Genomic DNA, 27,233 nt, shown 5'->3' on the forward strand with positions numbered 1-27,233 from the left:
TACAAAATGATTACACTGGTAATTCTTTAATTATCTCAGTGTTTGTTTAGTAACCCAAGATAATTGAATTAATCAGACACATTCCAAAAACAGAACAGCGAAATTGCGCGACTTCATCAGTTTGCGCTCAAAGCTGTGATTAGTACCGCGTTAGAAGTATCACATTTCCGTTATTATCCATGTGTCAGAAAAGGGAACACTTATATAAAAGTAAATCTATTCTGGAGTCACGTTTGAAAGTACGTGACACTGAACTGAAATGAAATGTTCATATTTATTATTGAGCTGTTAGACCAGCCGATGAAGCGTTTGCCAAATTTTGTGTTCAGTTTGTTCCTGATGATACATGACCCGATATTGCTGGTATATTTCATATGTTCACACGTCATGTTAAAGACTCGGGTTTGTGTTCAGCTAGTTCCTGATGATACATGATCCGATATTGCTGGTATATTTCATGTGTCCACACGTCATGTCAAAGACTCGGGTTTGTGTTCAGCTTGTTCCTGATGATACATGATCCGATATTGCTGGTATATTTCAAAGACTCGGGTTTGTGTTCAGCTGTCCATGATCATATTGCGTCATGTCAAAGTCAAAGACTCGGGTTTGTGTTCAGCTAGTTCCTGATGATACATGATCCGATATTGCTGGTATATTTCATGTGTCCACACGTCATGTCAAAGACTCGGGTTTGTGTTCAGCTTGTTCCTGATGATACATGATCCGATATTGCTGGTATATTTCATGTGTCCACACGTCATGTCAAAGACTCGGGTTTGTGTTCAGCTAGTTCCTGATGATACATGATCCGATATTGCTGGTATATTTCATGTGTCCACACGTCATGTCAAAGACTCGGGTTTGTGTTCAGCTAGTTCCTGATGATACATGATCCGATATTGCTGGTATATTTCATGTGTCCACACGTCATGTCAAAGACTCGGGTTTGTGTTCAGCTTGTTCCTGATGATACATGATCCGATATTGCTGGTATATTTCATGTGTCCACACGTCATGTCAAAGACTCGGGTTTGTGTTCAGCTTGTTCCTGATGATACATGACCCGATATTGCCCATGTGTTCACACGTATGTCAAATACTCAGGTTTGTGTTCAGCTAGTTCCTGATGATACATGATCCGATATTGCTGGTATATTTCATGTGTTCACACGTCATGTCAAAGACTCAGGTTTGTGTTCAGCTAGTTCCTGATGATACATGATCCGATATTGCTGGTATATTTCATGTGTTCACACGTCATGTCAAAGACTCAGGTTTGTGTTCAGCTAGTTCCTGATGATGCATGATCCGATATTGCTGGTATATTTCATGTGTCCACACGTCATGTCAAAGACTCAGGTTTGTGTTCAGCTAGTTCCTGATGATGCATGATCCGATATTGCTGGTATATTTCATGTGTCCACACGTCATGTCAAAGACTCGGGTTTGTGTTCAGCTAGTTCCTGATGATACATGACCCGATATTGCTGGTATATTTCATGTGTCCACACGTCATGTTAAAGACTCAGGTTTGTGTTCAGCTAGTTCCTGATGATGCATGATCCGATATTGCTGGTATATTTCATGTGTTCACACGTCATGTCAAAGACTCAGGTTTGTGTTGAGCTAGTTCCTGATGATGCATGATCCGATATTGCTGGTATATTTCATGTGTTCACACGTCATGTCAAAGACTCAGGTTTGTGTTCAGCTAGTTCCTGATGATACATGACCCGATATTGCTGGTATGTCAAAGACTCGGGTTTGTGTTCAGCTAGTTCCTGATGATACATGACTCGATATTGCTGGTATGTCAAAGACTCGGGTTTGTGTTCAGCTAGTTCCTGATGATACATGACCTTCTGGTATATTTCATGTGTTCAGATATTGCACAGAATCTGTTACAGACCGTCCATCCCCCTGTACCACTTCCTCACAGCGTTGGAGAACTCAGCATGGTTGGCTGAAGTGTTCTCTTTTCATGTTGATGGCCTGGGTTCGGTTACTCAGGACATCATTTTTTGGAGTGTTTCACTTAGCCACCAATTTCTGTCGGTGTCGGGTCGGTCGGGGAAAATACAAAAACCAAAAAAACAACAACAAAAAAACCCAACTTAATAAAGACAAAATTATCTCAATAATGCTCTTGCTTCTCATTTATTGTAATTCTTATTACAATTTCTCGCGTTCTTTGGACTTGTCGGCAATAAAATATGAAGGGTCGGTCGGGCGATGAGAGACACAGAAAATAAAAATGCTGCCCTCACAAGATGCCTGTAAACTAAAACTTATCTCGGAATATATACTACCCATCAAAAGTTTAGACTCACTTGAGTAAATGTAGTCTCTTACTTCAGTCAACTGTTCTAAACTAGATTTTGCAAAATACTCCATACTGTTTAAAGGTACTGTTTACACCTGAACTGATGTATTGTAAAACAAATTCGTAACGTTGGAAAGATTATTGTCATGACTTCAGTAAATGACGAAACTCAATGAAAATTGGCGAATTCTTAACAAAACTTTACGCCAAAACGCAGCTGTTCACATGCACGATATTTGCACATGTTTTTCAGCAATTTGATGCATGATCCTCATGCAATTCATCTGCTTAAGGTTTGCAGTTGGTTCCCCCAAGTTAGGGGAGAAATTCATCTTCGATGTAACCACGTATATATACATACCATATAGCGAATGCTTTAGTGAGTCTAAACTTTTGATTGGTAGTATATTTTTGAAAGAAACTAACTGGACTTTAAGTGAAAAGGGAGTCCCAGTAGGATGGGAGGTTCAGAACCCCAAACCTACGCGTGCCTCTTTTGGGCCTTTTGCATTGCAGAAAGGGACTGTAGGAATGGAAATAATCTGTTTCAGAGACTGTGAGACGGGCTATAATGTCTGAACCCATTCGAGATTCTTGGTATCCCTCACCGGGAATTTTGCACAGATCTTCTTAAAGGGCAAGTTCACACGAAACTTAACCTTGTTGTCTTGCATGTTTTCATCATAAAAGGTATGTGTCAAGTAGGTTTATAGCCAAAACAGTACAGATATCAGAAGTGCTAATTTATTTTTTGCGTTATATCGATTAATACTTTTCACATTAACCGACAGTTCTATGTCCCCAATAAACAAACCATGGCTTATGTCCCTTGGAAATGACGTCATTGGTGCCCGACTCATAAACGAATGACGTTGGTAGACCTTATTAGACCCATTCACGTAGTGCAGGTATAGGTGTGGTTATTGTGTCGATGTGCATGCTAAAGGTTTTAATCCACCTGTTTCCTGGCCGTCAGTTGGCTATGTGGTCGGTTCCACTCTGTGATGACGTTGCAGTTTGGAAAAAACGTAATATACTCGCTCATGTTTTTCTCAAATTGTTAGGGTAGGCGTGGAAGCCAGTTTGTGAAGATGTTCGCTATGAACACCTAGAAACAACTGACTACATGTATACAATGTGTCAAGCGAGGTGTCCAAACAGTGATATTGCTACACTGTTGACGTGGAGCAACACTCGAAATCCTGTATGTGTATATGTAACAACTTAGTCATTTCCCTGGATCACACAGGTGCAAAGGAATATGTATGTTGTTCTCAATCTATTGATAATGTATGATGATAAATTATTTTTAATAAAAGTGAGGAAATGTGTCCTCGATGGTTCGTCTTTTGCCCTCGTGACCCATGTACAAGTTGTTACAATTAACTTTCTGAAAGGTATTGGCATTCATATTAAGACTGCGTATTCAAGTCTAAATGTATCCATCCGTATTGAATAACTCGCTTTAAAAAGTCATCCTAATTTTATATTAAGGATGCACACCAAATTTGTCTTGCAGGATTTCCAATCACAGAAAGTATTATATGCACGTGGTCAGTATACAGTATTTGTGATAAGAATATCACTTGGTTATTTTGTTTTTGGCTCTTGTTAACAGTCATACAATCTGTAATATAATAGAGCCCGAAAGTAGGTCACGACACTTCGCGAGACCTTAGTACTTCCGGTGACAAACAACGTTTCATAATTTTTTCGAATGGTCTCATGGTTGTCAGTTGACAGTAAGGAACCGATAATCCTTGCGGTAATAACAAATTTCCGATCAAACCATCCCTAAATTAGTCAACTATTACGACTGTCAACAGCTGTGACAGTCAAGCATTGTTGTACACTTAGTCCGGTCAAGTAAAGTCATATTTGGCGATCAAGCAATTCGGAACCAGAACTGGTTCTTGAATACACGCTTGTCTGGTACCGGAAGTAAACCGGGCCCAGTCTCGCATATCGCAAATTGGCGCTCGCAAAGGGAGCCGGGAACCAGGTTAGTACCGGAAGTAGCCCCTCGCGAGACTTACAGGCCCAATGCTAAGCGGATACAAATAACACTTGTTTCTGTTCCTTGCAATTACCAAGCTGGGTTTTTGTCAAACAAAGACAACAATGATTTTGTTGATATCAGTATTGTGCGAGGCATTACGAATCCGTACCAGCATCACAGAAGTCTGTGAACAGTATCGAACTCCACGTCGAAGATGCGTGCTTCACTATAAAAACCTGTCAAATATGTTACTCATCATTAAGTTCTTTACCTTGAAACTATGTGTACACGAACACAACATGATCATACCTGATTTTTTATTGACGTAATGATGAATTATTAATTCAGTATATAGTGATCAGTTGCTTCTTAAGTGACAAACCTAGTTATTATTCTGATGACACAACTATGGTATCATGCTTATCGTCTAACGGGATTGATATTGATTCAGGACATAATTATCTTAACCAACCCCTTCCAAACCAGTTTAAATTGCTTGTATGGACATTGCTATTATACTTGTAAAACGTATATACAATCTTCGGTGATATCAACTATCATGAAGGAACCTTGTTGTGTTGGCTGGTTTGGTTGGGGTGTTATTATTAATAATCACGTCGATTTTCTTTCTGCAAAAGGGGATGATTATAATGTTAGGGAAGGGTGCCATATCTATATTATTGCCGTGTTTGTTTTACAGTTGTACCAACTGGGAAGTGTCATAATTGAAATGATGAGAATCTGGTGCACTTATTTGCAGATTTCTGAAAGCACTACACAAATTCTTGCTGAGCAGTTGTTTGACCAGGGTTTTTGCGTGCATCTTGCTGGGAAATAATCCAAAAAGTTTAGTTTTGAAATGAGAAGGATGCATCATTGACACAAATGATATCTGATACACGTCTTTATTTTGGCCTTTGTGGGCACATGTTCACTGAGGTGAACAACTGACGTGCCTTTGCGTGTGTTTTTGACAGATGCCACTAATACGACATGATACGCTCACCTTTTGACGAACCCGTGAAGATCCGGGTTAGTATTGATCTTCAGTAACCCATGCTTGTCGTAATGTCGTAAGAGGCGACTAACGGGATCGGGTTGTCAGGCACGCTGACTTGGTTGACACGTGTCATCGCATCCCAATTGCGTAGATCATTGCTGTTGATCACTGGATTATCTGGTCCAGTTTCGGTTATTTACAGACGGCCGCCATTATATATATATATACATACATACGTACGTACGTACATACATACATACATACATACATACATACATACATACATACATACATACATACATACATACATACATACATACATACATACATACATACATACATACATACATACATACATACGTACTTACGTACGTACATACGTACATATTACAGTCTGATCAGTTCCATGATTGTGAGAATAGTTTTGTCTCTCTCATTTGTATGACGTTATGCCAGCAGAAACATGACAGTATGAATATAATTTATTTATTTTTAAGAAGGTAGTCACATACATACAGTGGAAACCTGATAAGTAAAATTTCAAGGGACTCGCCAAAATTGTTTACTTATCAGGTATTTTACTTATCCAAACTTATAAAAACCTGCAAATGACAACCATATGCATGTATATGTATGCATATGTAACAATGAACAACTTATCAGGGCTGGCCTCCAGTTGTCAGTGTATTGTCAACTGCTTGACGCCAGCGAGCTGTAATTAGGATAGATGTTTGTTTGACTGGAGACTGACACGACTTCCCGTCATGTCGGATTATGTGGTGATCGCTAATTTAGTTGTCCAGTATCTTTTGATAAGTAATTTACTTCCAGGGACCGCGAGAGACGTTTAGTTAAGCGGTATTATTAACTTATCCGAGTTTAGTTAACCAGACTCTAATAGTGTGATTAATGAAGACCAAAGAAAAGTGTTTACTTATCAGGTCTGTTTAGTTAAGCGGTCTTTACTTAGGCGGGTTTCCACTGTATATGTAATCTCAAATTCATATTGAGGTTGTCATGTGTCGTTCTTGTATCCATTATTTTCAAAATGTAATGGAGATATATAGAGAATATGAATGTTCATATGACTTATTGTATCGGATATTCATCCTTGACATGGTGTATTCACAAACACAAAAAAGACTGGCGAAGTGAGCGAATGTTCATATGGATGTTCGCATTCGTTTGTTGTCAACATTACTCACATCGTCGCCGCTGAAGTATGTAGTCACTAGTGGTGTTCCTATTAATTGAAATAATCGAAGATTGGTCGCAGTGACCAAACGACCAAGCAATCGATCACATTTTCTCATAATCGAACATAAACGATTTTTGAACTACTGTTTTAGTCTTTGAAATATTTGACAATGGAACATATCGTAGCAGTTGTCAGGGCCTGAAAACGTGTTTAATTCTTCGAAAACTCACTTCACTAACTGAAAAGCAATGACTGAATATATTTTTTGAAGACTCCGGGAAGTTTATGTTCATGGTAAATTAGTCATCACTTTAAAGTAGCAAGTTGCATCATGTTATACATATCTGCACTAACAACCTGGATAGGAAAATATGATACTAACCAATTGTTTTCGATGATTGTTCGTTGGTAATGAAGCAATCATCAATTGTGATATTTCAACCAATTCCCAACACTAGTAGTCACTCCTTAAACCAGTATGTCTTCACCCATTATGCTTGCTTAAGTTGGTATTTTCAATTACAACTTGCCATCTAGTCTGTCTTACCGACCCTGAAACACATATATAATAGGAAGCCCATGCAAGTCTAGAATATGTGGCCAGTCTAGATTTCAACAGTTTCCATTCTATTTTATGATTGTTGTTTTATGAAGTTTGTTTTCTGTAAAATATGTTCATTTCAGAGACTATATGTTAGTCTACTTGCCATCGTGAATGACTTAATGCGAACTAATAGACATTTTCCTTATTAACTGATTATTCTGTTGCTGGACCATGTTGTGCCATACAAACATTGTGCATGCATAGTTCCAGAAGAAGGTTACTTGGAACACTTTCATATGTTCAGAATCTGTATATATGTTGCATTGTCAAGCTCGCTTCTATCACACACATGTTCTAAAGGATACGTATGCTCACCATGACTTCATCAGCTTCAAGTAGATCACCTTGATCTTAAAGGCAGAATGTCACGTGTTTTCGACAATATTTTGGTCTATAATATATATTGGGGCATATGCACTCACTTTAGCTTCCTATTGATACAATATTAAGACTTATTATCCCTTACGACTTGCCTGAAATCGTTAATTGAAACTTCGAGGCGAACAGCTTCCAAACAGATAACACTTGCCATATATGGAATGTAAGCGATTGCTCGATAAATCGCAAACTGTCGCACGCGGTGCTGTCGGTGTTTGCCGAACTGGCCTCAATCACAAGTTGCGTAATAGATATTCGTAAAGAGCGTTAAGGGACATAACTCTATGGGGTTCGCTTAAAATAAAGCTCGGTCGGTAGAGGGCGTGAGAGTCGATTGAATGCAACGTTGCATTAATTCATTCGAACTTTTTTAATTTCATATTGTAATCTTAATACGTATTTTCTCGGAATAAATTATATGGTAGTTTTGCTGGGGGTTGATAGTTAGTATTAATGAGAGAAATGCAATATTAATTTTTAGGGAAGTGTAGTGTGATAGTGTGCCTTTAAACCTGACGTGAACAGATATTAAACTTGGAGTACAGATTCATATGGCTACATATATTTTAACATGACTGGTTGCAATAATTGATGGAGAGTTGAGCATATACAACAGTATTTCAGTAATTGTAACATTAATGTACTTTTATTAAGTATATTATTTCCAAGACGGCATTTATTAACTGTCACAAACCAGTTCATCTTTAAAGAAATGGAAGAAGAGCTATATACTGTTTCGTGTAAGTATTTCATGCTTTGAACATTCACGCATTAATATTGACAAACCTGAGCAATGGAATATGAGCAATATTTTAAGTAAAATAAAAGGGTAAAATGACAATGCAGCATATTACATTCTCACTTGATCCATTAATCATCACTAAATATCATATCCCTATCGATAACATATACGGAAGTTAGAACTTCGTCGAGGTACACTCGCTTCATATTTTACACTCACATTTCAGATGGAGCAAGGGGAGGATACTCTGAAAACGCATGCTACTTTTGCACCGACACCGGAAGTAACCCTGACTGTCGGGATTACGACCTCCTGTTCAACGCGAATTTGAAAAACAACGACACAGAACAGATACTATTGAGGAATTGTTCATCAGACCAGCCTTACTGTATGATCGAACTCTACGTAAAATTAGGTAGGTCATCGCCAGAGGTTTCCTGTTTTGTCCATTGAAAACAAAGGGTATTTTAGTCAAGAAACACTTTCACGTTGGAATCGATATCAATGTACGTTTTATGGGTGCCGTGTGTCTTTCGTATGGTGACCGCCTCCGTGGTGTAGTGGTAAGAGCGTCCGCCCGGAGAGCGGAAGGTCGCGAGTTCGATCCCCGACCCCGCTTGCACCCTGCCTAGCGCTCGGCATTTGGACTGGTCGGCTCGAGTCAGTATAATCTAACATGATGGTATTTGGGCTAGCACTATTTCAGTCTGGGCTTTTATCAGTGAATATGAAAATATTCTCAAGCAACCTCAATTTCACCTCTTTCGTAAACAGAATGGTTTTGGGTTTAATCAGTGAAAGAAATAACCATCTAACTTTTCACAGAAAATCTAACGTTTTTGCAATATGTCGCACTGTCGTTTTTCAATATGTCGCAAAATATACATCACTTCGGATCAAAGGCTTGCAAACGCTCGTACAGTAGACAACTGCTTCAAATTCTTAAAACCGTACAATTATGTTCAGCTACAAACGCAGTAGTTTTTATATCCAAAACATTCAAGTGTTGAAAAAAATAAAACATTCACATTCATATGAAACACGCGTAGACATCTTTCTACGTATTACTGTTCATTTTAATGACACTTTGACGTTGGTATAGCAAATGAATCAGATTGTATCAGAAAGCTGTATAACAACCATCTAGAAGACGACTTTAGAAGTTAGCATTTCTAGCGCAAATGTAGCCAAGCTATCCACATAATTACAACAAAACAGTTCCACCAATTTCGAAATACAGAAGTACTGTGTGAGTGAGTATGGTTTTACGCCGCTTTTAGCAATATTCCATTAATATGCTTCACACATTGAACCCATGTGTCGAACCCGGGTCTTCGGCGTGACGAGTGGACGCTTTAACCACTAGGCTACCCGACAGCCCAACAATAGACTGAAGACATGACCGGATCACCTTTTAGAATCAGAAGTCTGCCCTACCAGTGGTAACACTGTCTGTCTCAAAGAGGTTGACCTCTTGGATTTTGTATTTGGCCTCCACTTTTCCGTTTTGTGGCGAGGTAGCCTAGTGGTTAAAGCGCTCGCTCGTCAAACCGAAGACAGGGGTTCGATTCCTTACATGGGTACAATATGTGAAGCCCATTTCTTGTGTCCCCCACAATGACATTGCTGGAATATTGCTAAAAGCGGTGTAAAACCAAACGCACTCACTCACTTTTGTATTTCTGAGACATAGATCACAAACACTACTCTAACGCCGTGACGATTCTATTGCAGGTCAGGTGTACAGCTACATCCGGGACTGCACATCCAATCGTTCCGATTCCTTCTCCTTTGCCATGGAAGGAAGACTGAAACACGTGTCCCCCAACAACGTTACAACATGTACGTTTGATAAGCACACCATGGGTCAGATGTGCTTGACCTTGTGCAAAGGACAATTCTGCAACGGACCGCAGGTGTCCGAATGTCCGATTCTGACACCTGGTTTGGTGACCGTGCTGGCATCAACCTTGATTCTTGTACTTAGAACACCTGGTGCTAAGTTCTTCACATAAATGGGCAAGACAGTTTCACCGATTGCATTGCTTTTAGATCAATTTTGCCTGGCGAAAAATAACACTTTTGTAAATATCGTCTCTCTCAGCCAAATAGAGTTTGAATATCACTGACCATAATGATTTCTGGTGGGATTCCTTATTTTGACTTGTACCATATATGGGCATGAGGCCTTTTTTGCGAACGCTTGGTGTCGTCACCATTTCATAGTGATTCATAGACACACGAATCTGATCTAGTTTTTGTAACGTTCTTTTCATGACAAATGTTTTGTCCGTTTTCATTGCACAATGTATGTTTAATGCCCATAGTATCATTGTATAAAATTATTTCGAAAGTATATGCATTAATATTGAATATTCATAATGCATATGTACAATGCAGATGCTGTGGTCATGACTTTATTGCATTACTTTTGAAAACCCTCTTTTTCAGCCAATCATAGTGTATTAATTTTGCGAAATCAGCATATAATTAGATGTCCTCACTTGAATAATTGCTGATAATGCGACATCCGTGCGTATGTACACTACATGATCGAGGACCCGTGAAGATCCGGGTTAGAATTGATCTTCAGTAGCCCGTGCTTGTCGTAAGAGGCGACCAACGGGATCGGGTGGTCAGGCTCGCTGACACATGTCATCGTATCCCAATTGCGTAGATCGATGTTCATGCTGTTAATCACTGGATTGTCAGGTCCAGACTAGATTATTTACAGACCGCCGCCATATAGCTGGAATATTGTTGAGTGCGGCGTAAAACTCACTCACACGATCGAGGATGTCGAGACATCATGCGTCAGTTCAACAACCATACTCATTCCAGATGAAGACTGACTCTAAGACGACCAGTTCTTGCTTCTCCCCCTTCATTCTGATAGCCAGACATGGCGAAATGAATGTTATCACACGACCAGGGAATCGGACCTCCGACCTGCCATTTTCCGGGTAGACGATCTTCCTGCAACACCGCGGGGATGGTTCGATCAATGTATGGGATATGGGAAAGCAATTCACATTTACACTTACTGATTAAATAATCCGCAGAGCTGTCGGGACGACTTCAGATCAAATCATATTCAAGGGGACTCACTATCATGGTAATGTCTTCTGCCATACTTCCTAGTCTATTGACAGTGTAATTTGTATATTATGTACCCAGCTAATGGACCAGACGAAAAGCACTCTAACCTTCAGGTGAAACTGAAAATGTCACATATTGAAGAATGTGTTCATACTCAGAAAAAGCGTATTTACATGTATAAATCGATAAATTAATAATATAAATTGTGTAACATGTAATTGTATCTAAACTGTGACGCACTTTTCTCCAATAATGTGATTTTATGTAAATGGAGACATCTTATTCTGATTATCTGAACCATTTTATGTATATGTGAGCGATTTATTCAGTTAGAGGTGAAAATAACATATCATTAAGAACCTGGGCTGTGTGTTGCATGTGAACGATATCCTGTGAGAGTATATATACAGTTTCGGCAATTTCCGGTACTTTTCTCAAATACTAAAGATGGACTAGGCAAAGCAGACTTCATGAGAAGCAACACTCGGCTAAAAGCTCCGATAATGCTGTATTATTATTCAATCATGAACCTATGATAAACATATTTTCATATTCCACATGAATCTTTCATCTGCAAAACAGATATTCATAAAAAATGTTAAGACTTCTTTTTTTTAAATTTCAAAGTTGTTATAGTCCGAAAGTCCGTGTTACAGGTCTGAGGGTCACCTTCAGGGTGACTCCCATTTCTAAGGTATGAAATCTTACTGGTAGACATTCTGACATTTTCTATAATAAAAAGAAGAACAAGAAACCCATCACACTCACATTCGTACTGTTGCGAGTTTAAAATAAACAGTTAGCTTTTACTATGTGTCTGCTTTTAACTTATACTTAGGCTAGACTAGCTGAAAAGTGGATGATAGAATGCCCACTTTGTGTAAACGTTAGTTTATTTCTGCTTGAGAAACTCATTTTTTCAACAGAATACCTCTGTTCACACACTTTCTTAAAACCATCAAAGTTATGTTTAGCAGCTTTAACAGTTATCAACCTTGGAAAGCGAAAGTTGTCAATAGTTGCTGCAGTTGCAACTATTCCATTCTATCCTTCTCTTTCTTCCCATGAAAATTGTACAGAGTTTGATTGATGAAAGCGCCAATACGTTACATAAGTATTGCCGTGTTGTTTTGTTATAAAATTATATCTGATACATACCCTTTAGGTTATTCAACTTGATGATAAAACGAACAATTATGACTGTCATATCCATCTTCATCTTCTCTTCAGTGTGTCATGAGTACTTTGTATGAATTCGAAATTTACAAATCGCAATTTCACCAGCGTGTTTATGAGAATAAATTCAATAAATCGTATTAATATAGCGCTGTCTTTGTCTTCGTTCAACGCAAGTGTAGTCATTCTGTAGTAGTAATTTTGATGCATTCTCAGTTTTACGCTGCGCATCGCCTATACTGTGTGTAGAGAGTGTCTGTGAGTGTTTTCATCCTACGGGGAATAATTTGATCTGAGGATGAAATCACTCCAAAGTCACCTGATCCGCCTGTAATGGGCGACTAATGTGATTATAAATGACTCCCAGAAGGATTTGATACTACAAATGTAATGTATGACATTTGGAAGCGCTACAATGTTCACGTCGACATTGAAACAAAATCAAACAGAGTATCGGTGTTATTCAGACCATGACGTTTCCTCTAGGCGAGCTGTGATGCTGTGTCTCATGACGCCTTTATAAGAAAGACAAAACAACCGTTACTCCAGAAATCACTATACTTTCACTTTACCCCAAGTAATAACACATTTACTGGTTCATCCTTCACGAAGAATATAATGGATCGGCAACAATGTTAGAAAATTCCATTTTGTTTCAAACAAAATAATTATGAGAAAGTTATTAAAAAGAAAATTACGGGATATTTTATCACTCCTCACTCCGATAATGTATGTGATAAAGGTTTGCCATATTATGCTGCTACAAAATAAGTTCTCAGCAGCCTGTGCTGACCGCCATTGGACAAGACGAAATAATGGCTCAGTTGGTCAGACTCCATGACCTGCTTAATAACGGCATCGGTCGTTGTTCTCAATATCGATCACGGGATTGTCTGGTACAGATTCGATTACGTAAATGCCGTCGTCGCGTAGTTCAAATATTGCTGGGAACGGCGTTAAACTTCAGAAAACAAGACATACATACTTCCGTTTTTTCGGATTATCAAATGACAAAATTAAAATGAAAAGTCTTTCTCGATGTTACTGTACTTCGTGTATTACTGCCCGGATTTAATCACGCGATTCTGTCCCAATTAGGTAATAATTAACAAATTTCTTGCAAGCAAAAATTCATAAAATCTGGTTAGTGTACTAACGAAGGATAACTACATATTACTGTACGAGAATCTGTATGGAAACTCTTACTCGCGAACTAGAAGAAGTTGTTATTCATAAAGTTTGTCAGCACTTCCCAACTTCTAAAGTAACCTGTGAAGGTCCGGGTGGTAAGGCTCGCTGACTTGGTTGACACATGTTATCGGTTCCCAATTGCGCAGATCGATGCTCATGCTGTTGATGACTGGATTGTCTGGTCCAGACTCGATTATTTACAGACCGCCGCCATTTAGCTGGAATATTGCTGAGTGCGGCGTAAAACTAAACTCGCTCACTCCATTAACTGTCAAACCATAACCTTTCTATCTGTGTAGTGCCACCTTTGACATTCCTGGCATCTACTAGCAGCATGCTGAGAGGGACCTTACAGTTCTAGTGACTATTCAATGAAGGCACTTGTTTCGCGTTTTACTTCATGTGTCTGTTTGACTGTTATATAATTAAAGTGGCGTTTAATCAAACTAATAATAGGGCCCGTAAGTAGGTCACGGCACTTCGCGAGACCTTAGTACTTCCGGTGACAAACAACGTTTCATACCTTTTCGAATGGTCTCATGGTTGTCAGGTGACAGGAAGGAACCGATAATTCTTGCGGGAATAACTTATTTCCGTTCTAACCAAACAAATTAGTCAACTATTACGACTGTCGACAGCCAAGTATGGGTTGTACACTTGGTCCGGTCTAGTAAAGTCATATTTGGCGGTCGCGCAATTTGGAACCAGAACTGATTCTTGATTATACGCTTGTCAGCTGGGAGTAAGCTGGGCCCCGTCTAGCATATACCAAGTTGGCGCGCGCAAAGGGAGCCGGGAACTAACGTAGTACTGGAAGTAGCGCCTCGCGAGACTAACAGACCTATATATTCTCTGCATCTCCTACTGTAGTCTGAAGTTCTTTTTCTTTTTTGATGGATCGGGTGGTCAGGCTCGCTGACTTGGTTGACACATGTCATCGATGCTCATGCGGTTGATCACTGGATTGTCTGGTCCAGACTTGATTATTTACAGACCGCCGCCATATAGCTGGAATATTGCTGAGTGCGGCGTAAAACTAACTCATGTTAGTTGGAGAAGGAAACGGAATTATATACACTTCTGATAAAAGATTTAATCTTATTAAGATAAACAGTAAATGCTTGCATCTACCCAATCTTAATGTGTTCACAGTAGACAGCTCTCATTACTAATGTAACCTCCACAGAGTGACCCCCGTCCACCCATCAGTGGCCTCTCCCACTCAAACAAGTTCGCCCACTCTTGTTTCACGCCCCAGTTACCTCATTAATTATGTTATGTGGGTCGATCTAAATTAGGTTAAGTGGGGGGTTTTCACGTGTGAAGTATAGGCTAGGTGGGCTGTAACCAAATGATTACGTCCTAATTCTTATTGCCAGATATTTTTCCGATATCGTAGTCATGTGTAATAGTAGAAGAAGAATACTATGTTATTATTGTGCCACATGCTAATACACGGTACATAATGACACGATTAAAACATTTGGCCTATGAGACACATATAGCACGGTAAAACATTTAAGATAGATAAATAATGAATACTACGCATACATCACGAAAGCAACATTATACCGATCCTTGCACACATCCATTCATGCATGCGTCAACCCCCCCCCACACACTCACCCATCTACCCGCGCACCAACCCACCTTCCCACCCGCGCACCCACCCACACTCACAACCACCCACCCAGTCCCCCACCCCCCACCCCGTACTATGAGATACATAGTCTCCCATGCAGCTTGTGTTAAGGGTTAACACCCTTTGTTTTCACACCCGGTTTATTTTCATGGCCTCTTTCATGTCCGTAACATATTGAGAGCGGAAGGTCGCGGGTTCGATCCCCGACCGCGTCATACCAAAAGACGTTAAAGTATGGTACTTGTTGGTCCCTGCCTGGCGCTCGACATTAATGGGTACAACAAGGACTGGTCGGCTCGGAGTCAGTATCATGTGTCTGAGTGGGGTATTCATGCTTCACTGCGGCATGGTATCTGAGTGGGCTAGCACTGTAAAACCAGCTTCAGTCTGGGCTAGTACAAGCAGCCGCACATACACATACACACGCATGCACGTCGTCATATGAGCGAAATATTCTCAAGCACGACGTTAAACCCAATTTCACCTCACCTCACCGTAACATATTATTCCATTTCCGCGCAGAACTTGTTCTGCAATACCCGGAACTCTTGAATGATTTGGTCCCGGGGCGTCATACACTAATCAACGTCTACTCCATTTTGTCATATTCTTTTTGTGACTGTGACATTTAAACTGAAGTACAAAAGAAAGTACACACCCGGTGCTTTTGGATTACTTTCCAAAACGCGACGTAAATGTTTTGAGAAGAGTTTTTATATTCAGTGATATATAAGTCACAGACTTTCCTAATATGTTGCCAAAACACCACAGATATCGTGCAAAGTTGCCAGTCAAAATCACAACACTTTTCAAATAATCCCAAAACACCAGGCGTGTACTTTCTTTCGTACTTCAGTTTAGTAATGTCTTATATTTTCAGCCAATGGTATTGAGTGTTACAAATGTGAGTCAACAGTCGGTGGCAGCGACTGTGACGCCCTGTACAACGTGACCGCCGACACACGAGAGCAAGAATTCGGTAGGAACTGCACCGGCGTGGGAGACTTCTGTGTCATTGAAACTTTCACTCAACATAAAAGTAAGTTTCTTTCAGTAGATGCAAAACTCCGTGAGTGAGATGGATCTGAATGATCTTTTAAGCTTTATAATTGTAGCATAGCGTGTCTGTTTATGTCTGTCAAATCCAAAAATGACGCAATTTACGATAACACTAAGTGTACTGTGGTCAGTAATTTAGTTATTTTGCGGCGAAGCAGCTTGACGTGGGAGGAAATCCCGGAGTAATTTTTTAGTCGTTTAACATTTTTGTCAAACAAACAAGAACGGACATAATGCTATCAAATCTAGAAATATATTCAGGTTGAACCGGGATTCAGAACAGTAACAGATTCCTTACACGACAAAGGGACGCAACTCTGGACAGTGAATACAGAGGCCAAAAACTGATCTGCAGATTGACAAGTTTCGTTTGCAGATAACATAAGGGGCGTTGCGGTAGCCTAGTGGTTAAAGCGTTCGCTCGTCACGTGGAAGACCCGGGTTCGATTCCCCACATGGTTACTATGTGTGAAGACCATTGCTGGTGTCCCCTGCAGTTATAATGCTGGAGTATTGCTAAAAGCGGCGTAAAACTAAACGCTCTCACTCAATACAATTAGTCTCAAACGTACATTTCACCTGTATAGCAATCTGTCAAAATATCAGTAAGACATATGCATGACTTTGTGTGTATGTGTGTACATATGTATGTATATATTCTTCTTGCAGCTGATATGTACAGCGTGATACGGGACTGCAGCGATAACACCACCTATTCCTTCAACATCTCCTTCCCTCTCAACCTTCACCTTCCACCAAAGCCAAAGGACGTTGCAGAGAATCGAACCAAGTGTGGGCTTGACAACATATTTCAAGTGTGTGTCCTCCTCTGCAATACCAGCTACTGTAACGGTCCCTCGCGGCCAGTATCACGGGGGAGTGGGTTGGTGGCCGAAATGTTCCTGGTTTGGGGGACAATTTTGGTACTTAAGGAACATTTTCTTTAAATGTACCCGGACGACTGCATTCAGTTGAACAGTACCATTCCAACAGGAGACGCCTGATTTTGTGGTCCTCATATATACAGCGCCGGACAAGGCTACATTTGAAGGTTGAATTTGGCCAGAAAATCACAAACAATTTCAGAACGTTACTTTAATGAAGACAGTCACCGAATCATTGCAAACTCAAGGTTCAAACACGGCGACGATACGTGTATAAAATTCATTACCATCTTATAACTAGTTTTTTTCAGCCAGGCAGTTCAGTATTTTATGTTCTTCGACAAAATTCTTTATACCTTAAAGGCACAATGTCACACATTTTCGACAATATTTGGTCTATATTATAATTATATACTGGGGCATATGCGCTCACTTTACCTTCCTATTGATGCAATAAAAAATCCCTTATTGGTTCCTTACGACTTGCCGGAAATCGATAATTGAAACTTCGAGGCGAACAGCTTCCAAACAGAGAACACTTGCCACATATGGAATGTAAACAATTGCTCCGTACATCGAAAACTATTCGCACGCGGTGTTGTCGGTGTTTGCCGACTGGTTTCAATCACAAGTTGTGCCTAGGATAGTCGTAAAAAGCGCACCAAGGGACATAACGCATAACTCTTCGCTTGAAATAATTGTTCGTCCGGTAGAGGGCGCGAGAGTCGAAATCCAAAAACATTGCATTAATTCATTCCTTTTCAATTAACTATTGTAATCTAAATACATGATGCTTTTTTGGAATAAATTCTATGGTCGCTTCCTGAGGGCTGATAGTTAGTATTATTGAGAGAATTGCATTATTTATTTTAAGAGAAGTGTGGGAGTGAAATAATAACCGCCAAGCGAGTGGTTCGCTGTGATAACCACCTTGAGGGAACCGAGACGTGGTTATCGAAGCGAATCACGAGTTATTTCGCATATACCACAAGGTCAAAAACATTCTTATTCTAGTTGAAATATTATTAACTGCAATGTGCAGATATTATAATAAAATATAAACAATGAATGGTTTTGTATTTATTCATTGAAGATGTTTCCAATAAAAACATTGAGGTAGAGGCATCGGGCTGTCAACCCCGATCTGCCAAGGGAAATGTTTTTCTCGAGGTGCGATACCGGGAACAAGGTGAGGCGAAGCCGAGTGTTGTTTCCGGTATCGCACCGAGAGTTGGTCAGATAACACACACGCACACGTTCAGGTGCAACGCAGCACAGCCAGGTGAGATGACCCTAGCTGGTCAGGCGCTGTTCCATCAGCCGTTTGTCATCCCCCGGTGTGAAGCGTGAAAATAGCACAATATTACATGATGGTTTCTTACTAAACAACTTTTTCCGTGATCGATAAAAAACCCGTCCGATTTCAGATCCTGTTGGGTACAGAGGTTTCAGGACCATATAACTTGCTTATGTTTTTGTGCACTTATCCCAATTTCGAGTTATTTAATCATTTGTCGTTCTCATTTGAACCCAAACGGACTATAAGTGTGCGAAATACATTCCTGCACCAGAATCTCGTGCAAGTCGAGCTCAAAACAATCACGTGCAATGTAAAACCACGTGATTTAAACTGCCATTACAGCAAATGAATTGCGACAAGGAGATGCTCTTGACTTCTCAGCGAGCCGCGACGACTCTGTTCCAGGCCGGAGTGGATTTTGAAGCAAATTGGTCATCTGGTATCGTGCCCTACATAGCATTTGTCTATATCTGTATTTGTACTCAGAAAAGCTATACTCATTACCGCCTATCTAGCGGTTCCTTTTTAAAAAATATTAGGATATTGGTAGTCATATTAAGCAAGTTAAATTCACACATAATGAAGTAATCTAAATTAAATTGAATTGCTTGTTATGTATTGATGTGTCTTATATGTAGATGACTATCTCGTACCACTGTCATACTGTTCTGATTAACGCTGAGGGACCCTTCATAATTTATGGGTATATGTGGGTGTGTGTGGGTGTGAGGGTGGGGGTTATGGGGATGCATGTAAAATGTGAATGCTCCCCCCCCCTAAACTATACTAGCCACATAAAGAAACTGTGCATTGTCAAAATATTTTATCCCAGTTGATAAGTACGATAACAATGTCAAAGGTACATATAAACTTTAATGGAAGGATCATGAGACCATAACAAGTCTGGAGAATTTCAATTGAAAAGTCAATCACAATGACGTCACGAGTCCACAAGTGGGACAGGGGTCAAACGACCATGTCACAAGCTTAATAACGGGTATGTCCACCATCGGCATTGAGAACAGCAGTGCATCGACGACGCATAGAGCCTATCAAACGTGCAAGGAAGGCTTGTGGGGTGTCACGCCAGATTCTCTCAAGTTCTGTTGCAAGGTCAAGGACGTTATCTGGAGGATGAGGAAGACGGCGTAGACGTCGATCCATCTCGTCCCAAACATGCTCTACCGGGGAGAGATCCGGTGAATTTGCAGGCCAAGGCAGTAAGTCAACGTTGTGGTGTTGCAAGAAGTCCATAGCAACCCTTGCCGTATGAGGGCGGGCATTGTCCTGTTGGAATGTTAACCCAGGGCCATGACGTTGCAGAAAAGGAATTGCCACAGGTCGAACAATGTGATCCCTGTAGCCCACACCAGTTAAGTTGCCCTGAACATTCACCAAAGGAGTTCTTTGGCGTGCCGTTATTCCACCCCAAATCATCACGGAAACACCACCGAAACGATTCCTCTCCAAGACACAGGCCTGCTCATAACGTTCTCCCACGCGTCTATAGGCACTCATCTGTAAAAACATTTTTCCACCAAAACAAGGGTCTGCGGACATGATTTCGGCACCACATTCGGCGAGCTTGTCGATGACGTTGTGTCAGGATAGGCCGTATGGCGGGACGTCGTGGTCTGATCCCGTGATGACGTAAACGTTGTCGAACTGTGTTGGGTGGATACGGCGAAGTCCTGGGATGGTCCGGGCAGTCATCACTGCAGTCTGAAACCTGTGGCGAAGATGGGTCACCCTTATCCATATGTCCTGTCTTGGCGTTGTTACACGTGGACGTCCAGAACGTGGCCGACCGATGACGTCATTTGTGTTCTGGTAGCGTCTCACCAGTGCAGAAATGGTGTTCCGGTGGCAGTGGAAATGTGCAGCCACTTGTCGTTGAGACATTCCCCCACGGACAATCCCAATGGCTTCATGACGTTGTGCAGACGTGAGCCTTGGCATGCTATGTGTTTCAATAGCCGTTTAATTTTCTTAACATCGCAAGGGCAGGGGCTGAGTTTTCCAAAGTGACAGTATTGTGTGGCATTCATTTGCTCTGTTTCGCTTTCCCGGAATGCACGTGCAACAACGTATTGCACGTCTCAAGGACGAACCCAATGACGTCACGGAACGTGACACGTGCATGCATGTTGGATACATGTCACTAATCTCTGAGTTTAAATCCTTATGTGTCTACACAGGTTTGATAAATTTAGATTTTAAATTTTTGTATGCACAGTTTCTTTATGTGCCTAGTATATATGGGAAAGATTTCCTCCCGTAACCCCCGTATTCTTTTTTTTAATCATTCTATGCCTACAAATATAGTCCTATGTTTTTTTATGAAAAGAGGGCGCTGGGGTAGCCTAATGGTTAAAGCGTTGGCTCGTCACGCCGAAGACCCGGTCCGAGTCCCCATATGGGTACAATGTGTGAAGCCCATTTCTGGTTTCCCCCGCCGTGATGTTGCTGGAATATTGCTAAAAGCAGCGTAAAACCAAACTAAGTCAGTCAGTTTTATGAAAAGAAACCTTACCCTGAACCCTAAACCTAATCCTAAACCCTAATCCTAATCCTAAACCCTACCCAGTCGAACTATTCCTAATAGAATACATTTCAAGCGTGGGTTACGGGTTAAAAAGATAACACTTTATATATATATATAGTGGCCCTCATCACCACCCACACAACCCCACACAACCCCACCCCACCCCACCCCACCCCCCCGCCTGCTTGTCATGTACAAAATTGCTGACCACGCCCACCCACCCCAACCCGTAGTGCATGTGTACAAAATGATCGCACACGCACACGCACGCACACACACACACACACAAACAAACCTCCCCAGAACAAAACAGGTGACCCCCACCCTCCCTTAAATCTTCATCACCCCATCCCCTAATTTGGGAATCTATCTGATTGTTCAATAGTACCATTGATTTTATACAACTGTTGCAGGTGTACGGGTGTACAAGAGAGTAGATGAGGAACAAATGAAGATGGTCAGCAGCATTCTCACCAGCAAGAAGCCCAGAACCGAGGAAGTACGATGCAAAGAGGAACACAAGGCTTCAACTCCAGAAGGTATGTTTTCTTTCTCCCAGTGGAAACGTAATCTTAGTGGAAAATTTAAAACGTTCTCATTACTGACTCATCTAATGAAATTTAACGTTATTGGTCAGGGGAAAATGCACTGCTCATAGGCAAGTGGCCCACCGACCGAACTCTCATTCCATTGGTCAAGAGTTTGTACTAACCCCAAGTGCATTGGTATTTGAGATTTTCATGAAAACTATACTTGATATTGATGAATGTAATTTGTTGGTAAACGTCATATTCACGTTCTAGGAATGTATCATCAAATTAATCATTGTTGTAACTCAAATTATTCATTACAAAACTATCTATGAGGATCTTGTCTAAACATCTATTTCATTTTTCAGATGATTCAAGTGACCCTGAGGAGAATGGAAAAGGAAGAAGGAGGTGCCGCCGGTTCCAATTTATTAACTGCAGTGTGCAGAAATTGTAAAAAATAAATCATTTTGAATGGTTCTGTATTTGTTTATTTATTGAAGATGTTTCCAACAAAAACATTGAGGTAGAGGCATAGGGTTGTCAGACCCGATCCGCCAAGGGAAAAGTTCTTCTCGAGGTGCGATACCGGGAATAAGGTGAGGCGAAGCCGAGTGTTGTTCCCGGTATCGCACCGAGAGTTGGTCAGATAACCGCTGGGGAAGGTTGGTTATCTGATAACCAACCCCTTGAGAGGTCGTTCACAAAAATTAATAACCCCAGATATTGACCCGATAATCAACCCACGTCGTATGTTATGAAATAATGCCTTTAGGCTGGCGCTTAGTTTTGCTTTGAATAAATACATGGGTCTCTAAACTATTTCTGTTACTAACGTTATAAGGGTACAGATAATGTTGTAACATATATTGATATGCCTGTCATGTACCGTACAACAAAAAGACAGCAAGGTGATTTATTGTTCCATTTCAATGAGATGTAAATTTTATCATTGTCCTTTCGCACGTTACCGTGTATACCCTGGTACGATCGTTCAGAACGTCGATTTAAACTGTGCAGAATTGCGTCACTTTGACGTTCCGGATCCTGTGATGCTGGTCTCGAATGCCAGATCAGCATTCATTAAGAATCTTTGTATGTCAGAGGTTTCACAAGTTATAGATAGGTTTTGTGTAAGTAAAACATTAAAAAGAACAAGTTAAATTTTATATGTGTTTCCAATGACCAGTAGCGTTTAGTCTTTTTACAGTCCGCAGATGGGGGACATGACGCTGTTTTCATATTTGCATTTTTATCGTTTTCAGGCACTTTTTTTCCAAAACCATATGCAACACCTACTATCAGATACATGTACATTACCCATTATCTAACATTTTTCCAAAATACGCCCATCTTCATAATTACATGCCTCACAAACCAGTTGGTTGTATTTATTTTCCTTTATCTGAAAGATAATTGTATCCACGGTGAGAGATACACAAATAATTTTCTACATGTAACTTATTTGTTTAATTTCTACGTTTGTAAAATGCTATTCTGAAAATCTTCATACTACCATTGTTTAAATTTCTTCACATTACAAAATACTCATCGCATATCCATGTATATGCATATCAAGAGCTTGAAAAGCAAACATCTAAGTTTGATGATCTTAGCTTTGTTGAGGGATAGTGTCTCAGGAATATTTATCTAATTAACTTTTTCTCATTATTTACAGAACATATTAGAATATTCGTTAGCTTTATTATTGCCGATTGTTTTGCTGGTGCTGTACGCAAGTTCTTTAAAGCAGAATAGTCCTCTGATCATAACTGTGTCAAAGTATGTATCATCTGGGAGAGTTCAATGATTCCTGTTTCGAGACCGACTACCTCTTCCTTCGAAATAAACCAGGAAACGTTGAATTCCTGAGTTCTGTGGCCTCTCTGCACATGCATTCTTCTCTTCGGCCTACTTTACCAGAACGTTTATCGACAAATTGTTATTTACTAGCCCAGTAATGGTGCTGAAAATCATTTGCGGTTTTTTTATAGATCACATGCGTCATTCAGTATTACGCACTGCAGCAGATGAATTGACCATTATTGTGGGCGACGGTCAGACCTTACAATAGGGGGAGACTGGATGTATTTAATAGGAACTTCTCACACCTGACGAATAAAAACGGTTTGATCGTGCTTAATAGCCTTGCTCCAAGGCTGTACTGAATGCTGAGCCCATGGATGTAAAGTAATTCTATCCTTTAAAGATGCGAGTCTAGATAAGCGGACACTGAGGACCCCAGTCTGTTATTTATTATTATTTAGAAATTATCATATAAACTATTAACTTTTACCAAAGAGACTTGTGCAAGTATAGGTGCTTAGATAGTGTATAAAAATCAGGTATTCAGATAAGAAATCAGGTATGTGGAACACATGTTATATTTGGGATTTCGCTTTCTCAGTAAAGCGAATGAGTGAGTTTAGTTTTACTCCGCACTCAGCAATATGCCAGCTATATGGAGGCGGTCTGTTAATAATCGAGTCTGGACCAGACAATCCAGTGATCAACAGCATGAGCATCGATCTGCTCAGTTGGGAACCGATGACATATGTCAACCAAGTCAGCGAGCCTGGCCATCCGATCCCGTTAGTCACTTTTACGACAGGCATGGGTTACTGAAGGTACATTCTAACCCGAACCTTCACGGGTTCTCAGTAAAGTTCATAGTCAAGTTTCATCCGACCACTTTCTAAATGGCATTGTGTATCCTGGTATGTTGAACATGCCAGGTGAAAAAACTTAGAGGTCCGTTAACCATACAACCCCACTCCCCTCAAGTCTAACCCTTACCCATCACCACACACACACACACGCACGCACACACCCGACACACACTCTACCCTCTACCCTCTACCCCCTCCGTGAAAAAGAAACGAAGACGCAAGGCACAAAAACCCAATAAATAAATAGAAACTGAAAAAATTCAGATTTTTCAAAGACACAGTACCAGGCGTATTCCTTCTTTGTTTCTCCGACATCCAACGTACACCGGCGTTAATTAATTCATCCCTATTTCATCCTTGCAAACGTGACACCGAAAATAATTAGTTTGAAATGTAACCCTGATCTCTTTGTTTTATATTGCACCATTTCTTAATTGCACTATTTCTTGAGGGCACTGCCATAGTGGGTATCTATGGCATCATTAATGTACCATAATATCATTTGACGCGAATGACGCTAGACCTGACACTACATCTTCAAAATAAAACTCTATTGGCACGGAACTTAATTGATGTATACTATACTGACAAACAGTCTTATTTCTAACCCATTAACGATTTCTGTCATCAATCGAATCTTGGTAGATTAGTGTTCGCGAAATGCTTATTGGACAATTGATAGACCGCGTGGGCAAGGCGAGTGAGTGTTTTTGTCAAAGAACAAAGGTGACGGAAAATCCATTTTATTAATGTAGTCTGTACAATGGACCGTACAAGTGATGGATGCAGTTGCACCAAAGCTCATCCAAGGTCTTCATGAAACACGTGATCATCTTTGCTGGAACAAAATAAGCGGTGATTTTACTGTTGAATTGTATCGTGTGCGAGTGACTTGAGTTGTACGCCTTTACAACCAACCAGCCAACACCCCACCCCATCCCACCCCACCCCACCCACCCTCTACAACAAACGCCCTTTTTTTCAATATTCCAGCTATATCACGGCGGTGGACTACAGAAATTGGTTTCTCAAATTGCATCCGTGAGGGGAATCGAACCCGGGCCTTCTGACAAGCGAACACTTTAACCAGTAGGATACCCCACCGCTTTTACTAAACACTTAACATAACTCCTGTGTGGATTTTGTTTAGGAGGCGTGAGATGCGACTAACGGGATCGGGTGGTCAGGCTCGTGTCGGTCGTATCCCAACTGCCTTAGATCGATGCTCATGTCGTTGGTCACTGGATTGTCTGGTCCAGACTCGACTATTTACATACCGCCGCCATATAGCTGGAATATTGCTGAGTATGGTGTAAAACAGACAAACTTTGTTAACGAGTGTATCATTACTGGACTGTCATGCCATACAATAGACTGTCGCCCAGTCTATATCAGGCTTCCTCCTGTACAGCCCTTTCTGTAAAATACAATACAGAAGCGTGAACGAAGCAAGTCTAGATTCACCCAGGTCCACATCACTCGGGTTGCTTTTCAATATAAACGGAGATTTTTTTGGTCTCTGTCAGAGTTATTTATTTTCATAGACTAAACCTGTCTAGTCATACAGTAGCACGGTCAATACGTTTCAGCAAGCCGTTTTGTCGTGTGCTGTCAAAGATGTTCACATGAACACCAAGGCTACAAGAACTGAATCGATTGCTCACATATTCAGATCAAGGACGGTCACTGATCTGCATTAAGATTATTTTTTCTAAACGATGTATACGTATATCTCTGTCATGCCCCAGCGCCAAATTTTAACGTTACTGAAAAGGCTTCGGGCAAGTAGGGGGACGGCTGAAAACTACTCCTCTAAACTATCAAGAATGCATAGCGAATGAATGAGCTACGATTACACGTGCAACTCTAAAACTGTAATAAAAACTTTGCAATAATATTCCATTTATGTCACAGAGTGTCTGCTTATTATAGGAGGAAGGTGAATAGTGATGCAGGTCTTAGACATATACCTGTTTGGGACCCGTGAAGATCCGGGTTAAAATTGATCTTCAGTAACCCATGCTTGGATGGCCCTGTCGTCAAAATCCCTGTGCAGACTTGTGTCCCTTGGGCACGCATGAAGCCCATGATTGTGGGTTCGCCTCGATTATGTGCCTATGTTTGTCTGCGTAGTACCACTGTGCTCGCTGGTTACACCAAACAGGTATTGATTGGTTGGTTGGTTGGTTGGTTTACTACTTGGAAATATCAAAATCTTACGAAGTTAGGGACTCACTCTCAGCCGGGATCTACTATCTATCGGGGAAATGGTAGTTGATGACGACCAACTTCCGGTTGAGCATAGACAGGGCTTACCCCCTGTGAAATGCGGTAATGCCAATACAGTGGGTATTGTCTTGGGCGGCTTGACAACTGGGCATGACAAATGATTCTGTAGTCGGCAGTCCGAAGCAGAAACAAGTCAGGTTCAGCGTGCTTTCTAAAATTATTCGTCACTTTGAAGCAGGCTAATTTTCTTGTGCGAATTGTATCCATGGATGGTTGGTTCTTAGGTTGACCAATGTCAAACAGAGATCTAGCAACAGCCAGTGCATTGGGGCCATTTAATGTCTACTCCTCCTCCGAAGAAGACATAAATGTTCCATCACATGGCTTCAGATTCTGATATTCAATTGGAATCCGAGTGATTTGTTGTACAAAAGTCTGAAGAATAAAAGCAAACACCAAGCGGGATTCGAACTCTCACTCTCAGAATTAGGATCGCCAGCTCACAAAGTCAGCGACCGAACCTACTTAGCTTCCAAGGAAAAATATTGAAGTCGGACAACTGGTAGTCCAGGTCACGTACTTTGGGTACCCCTCTGACAAGTGTAAATTGGCCCGACTCCCACAGCCAGACAAGCCAGACGCTTTGAATGCAGGATGTCATC

The 27,233-nt window shown here is 40.7% G+C and overlaps 1 protein-coding gene across 1 annotated transcript in view; it reads left to right on the forward strand.

The window, feature by feature from the left end:
- LOC124287288 overlaps positions 1-22,150 on the forward strand; it is a 33,810-nt gene extending 11,660 nt beyond the window's left edge. Inside the window, exons 2-7 of the mRNA XM_046723787.1 lie at positions 8,474-8,662; positions 9,982-10,089; positions 16,236-16,394; positions 17,084-17,206; positions 21,557-21,682; positions 22,042-22,150. Coding sequence (XP_046579743.1) covers positions 8,474-8,662; positions 9,982-10,089; positions 16,236-16,394; positions 17,084-17,206; positions 21,557-21,682; positions 22,042-22,130 — 794 coding nt within the window. The 3' untranslated portion in view covers positions 22,131-22,150. The remainder of the gene's footprint in view (positions 1-8,473; positions 8,663-9,981; positions 10,090-16,235; positions 16,395-17,083; positions 17,207-21,556; positions 21,683-22,041) is intronic.
- Positions 22,151-27,233: the final 5,083 nt, after the last annotated feature.

The sequence above is a fragment of the Haliotis rubra genome, unplaced genomic scaffold, assembly GCF_003918875.1.
Source record: "Haliotis rubra isolate DU_JTF1 unplaced genomic scaffold, ASM391887v1 Scf4, whole genome shotgun sequence".
Lineage (NCBI taxonomy): Eukaryota > Metazoa > Mollusca > Gastropoda > Lepetellida > Haliotidae > Haliotis > Haliotis rubra.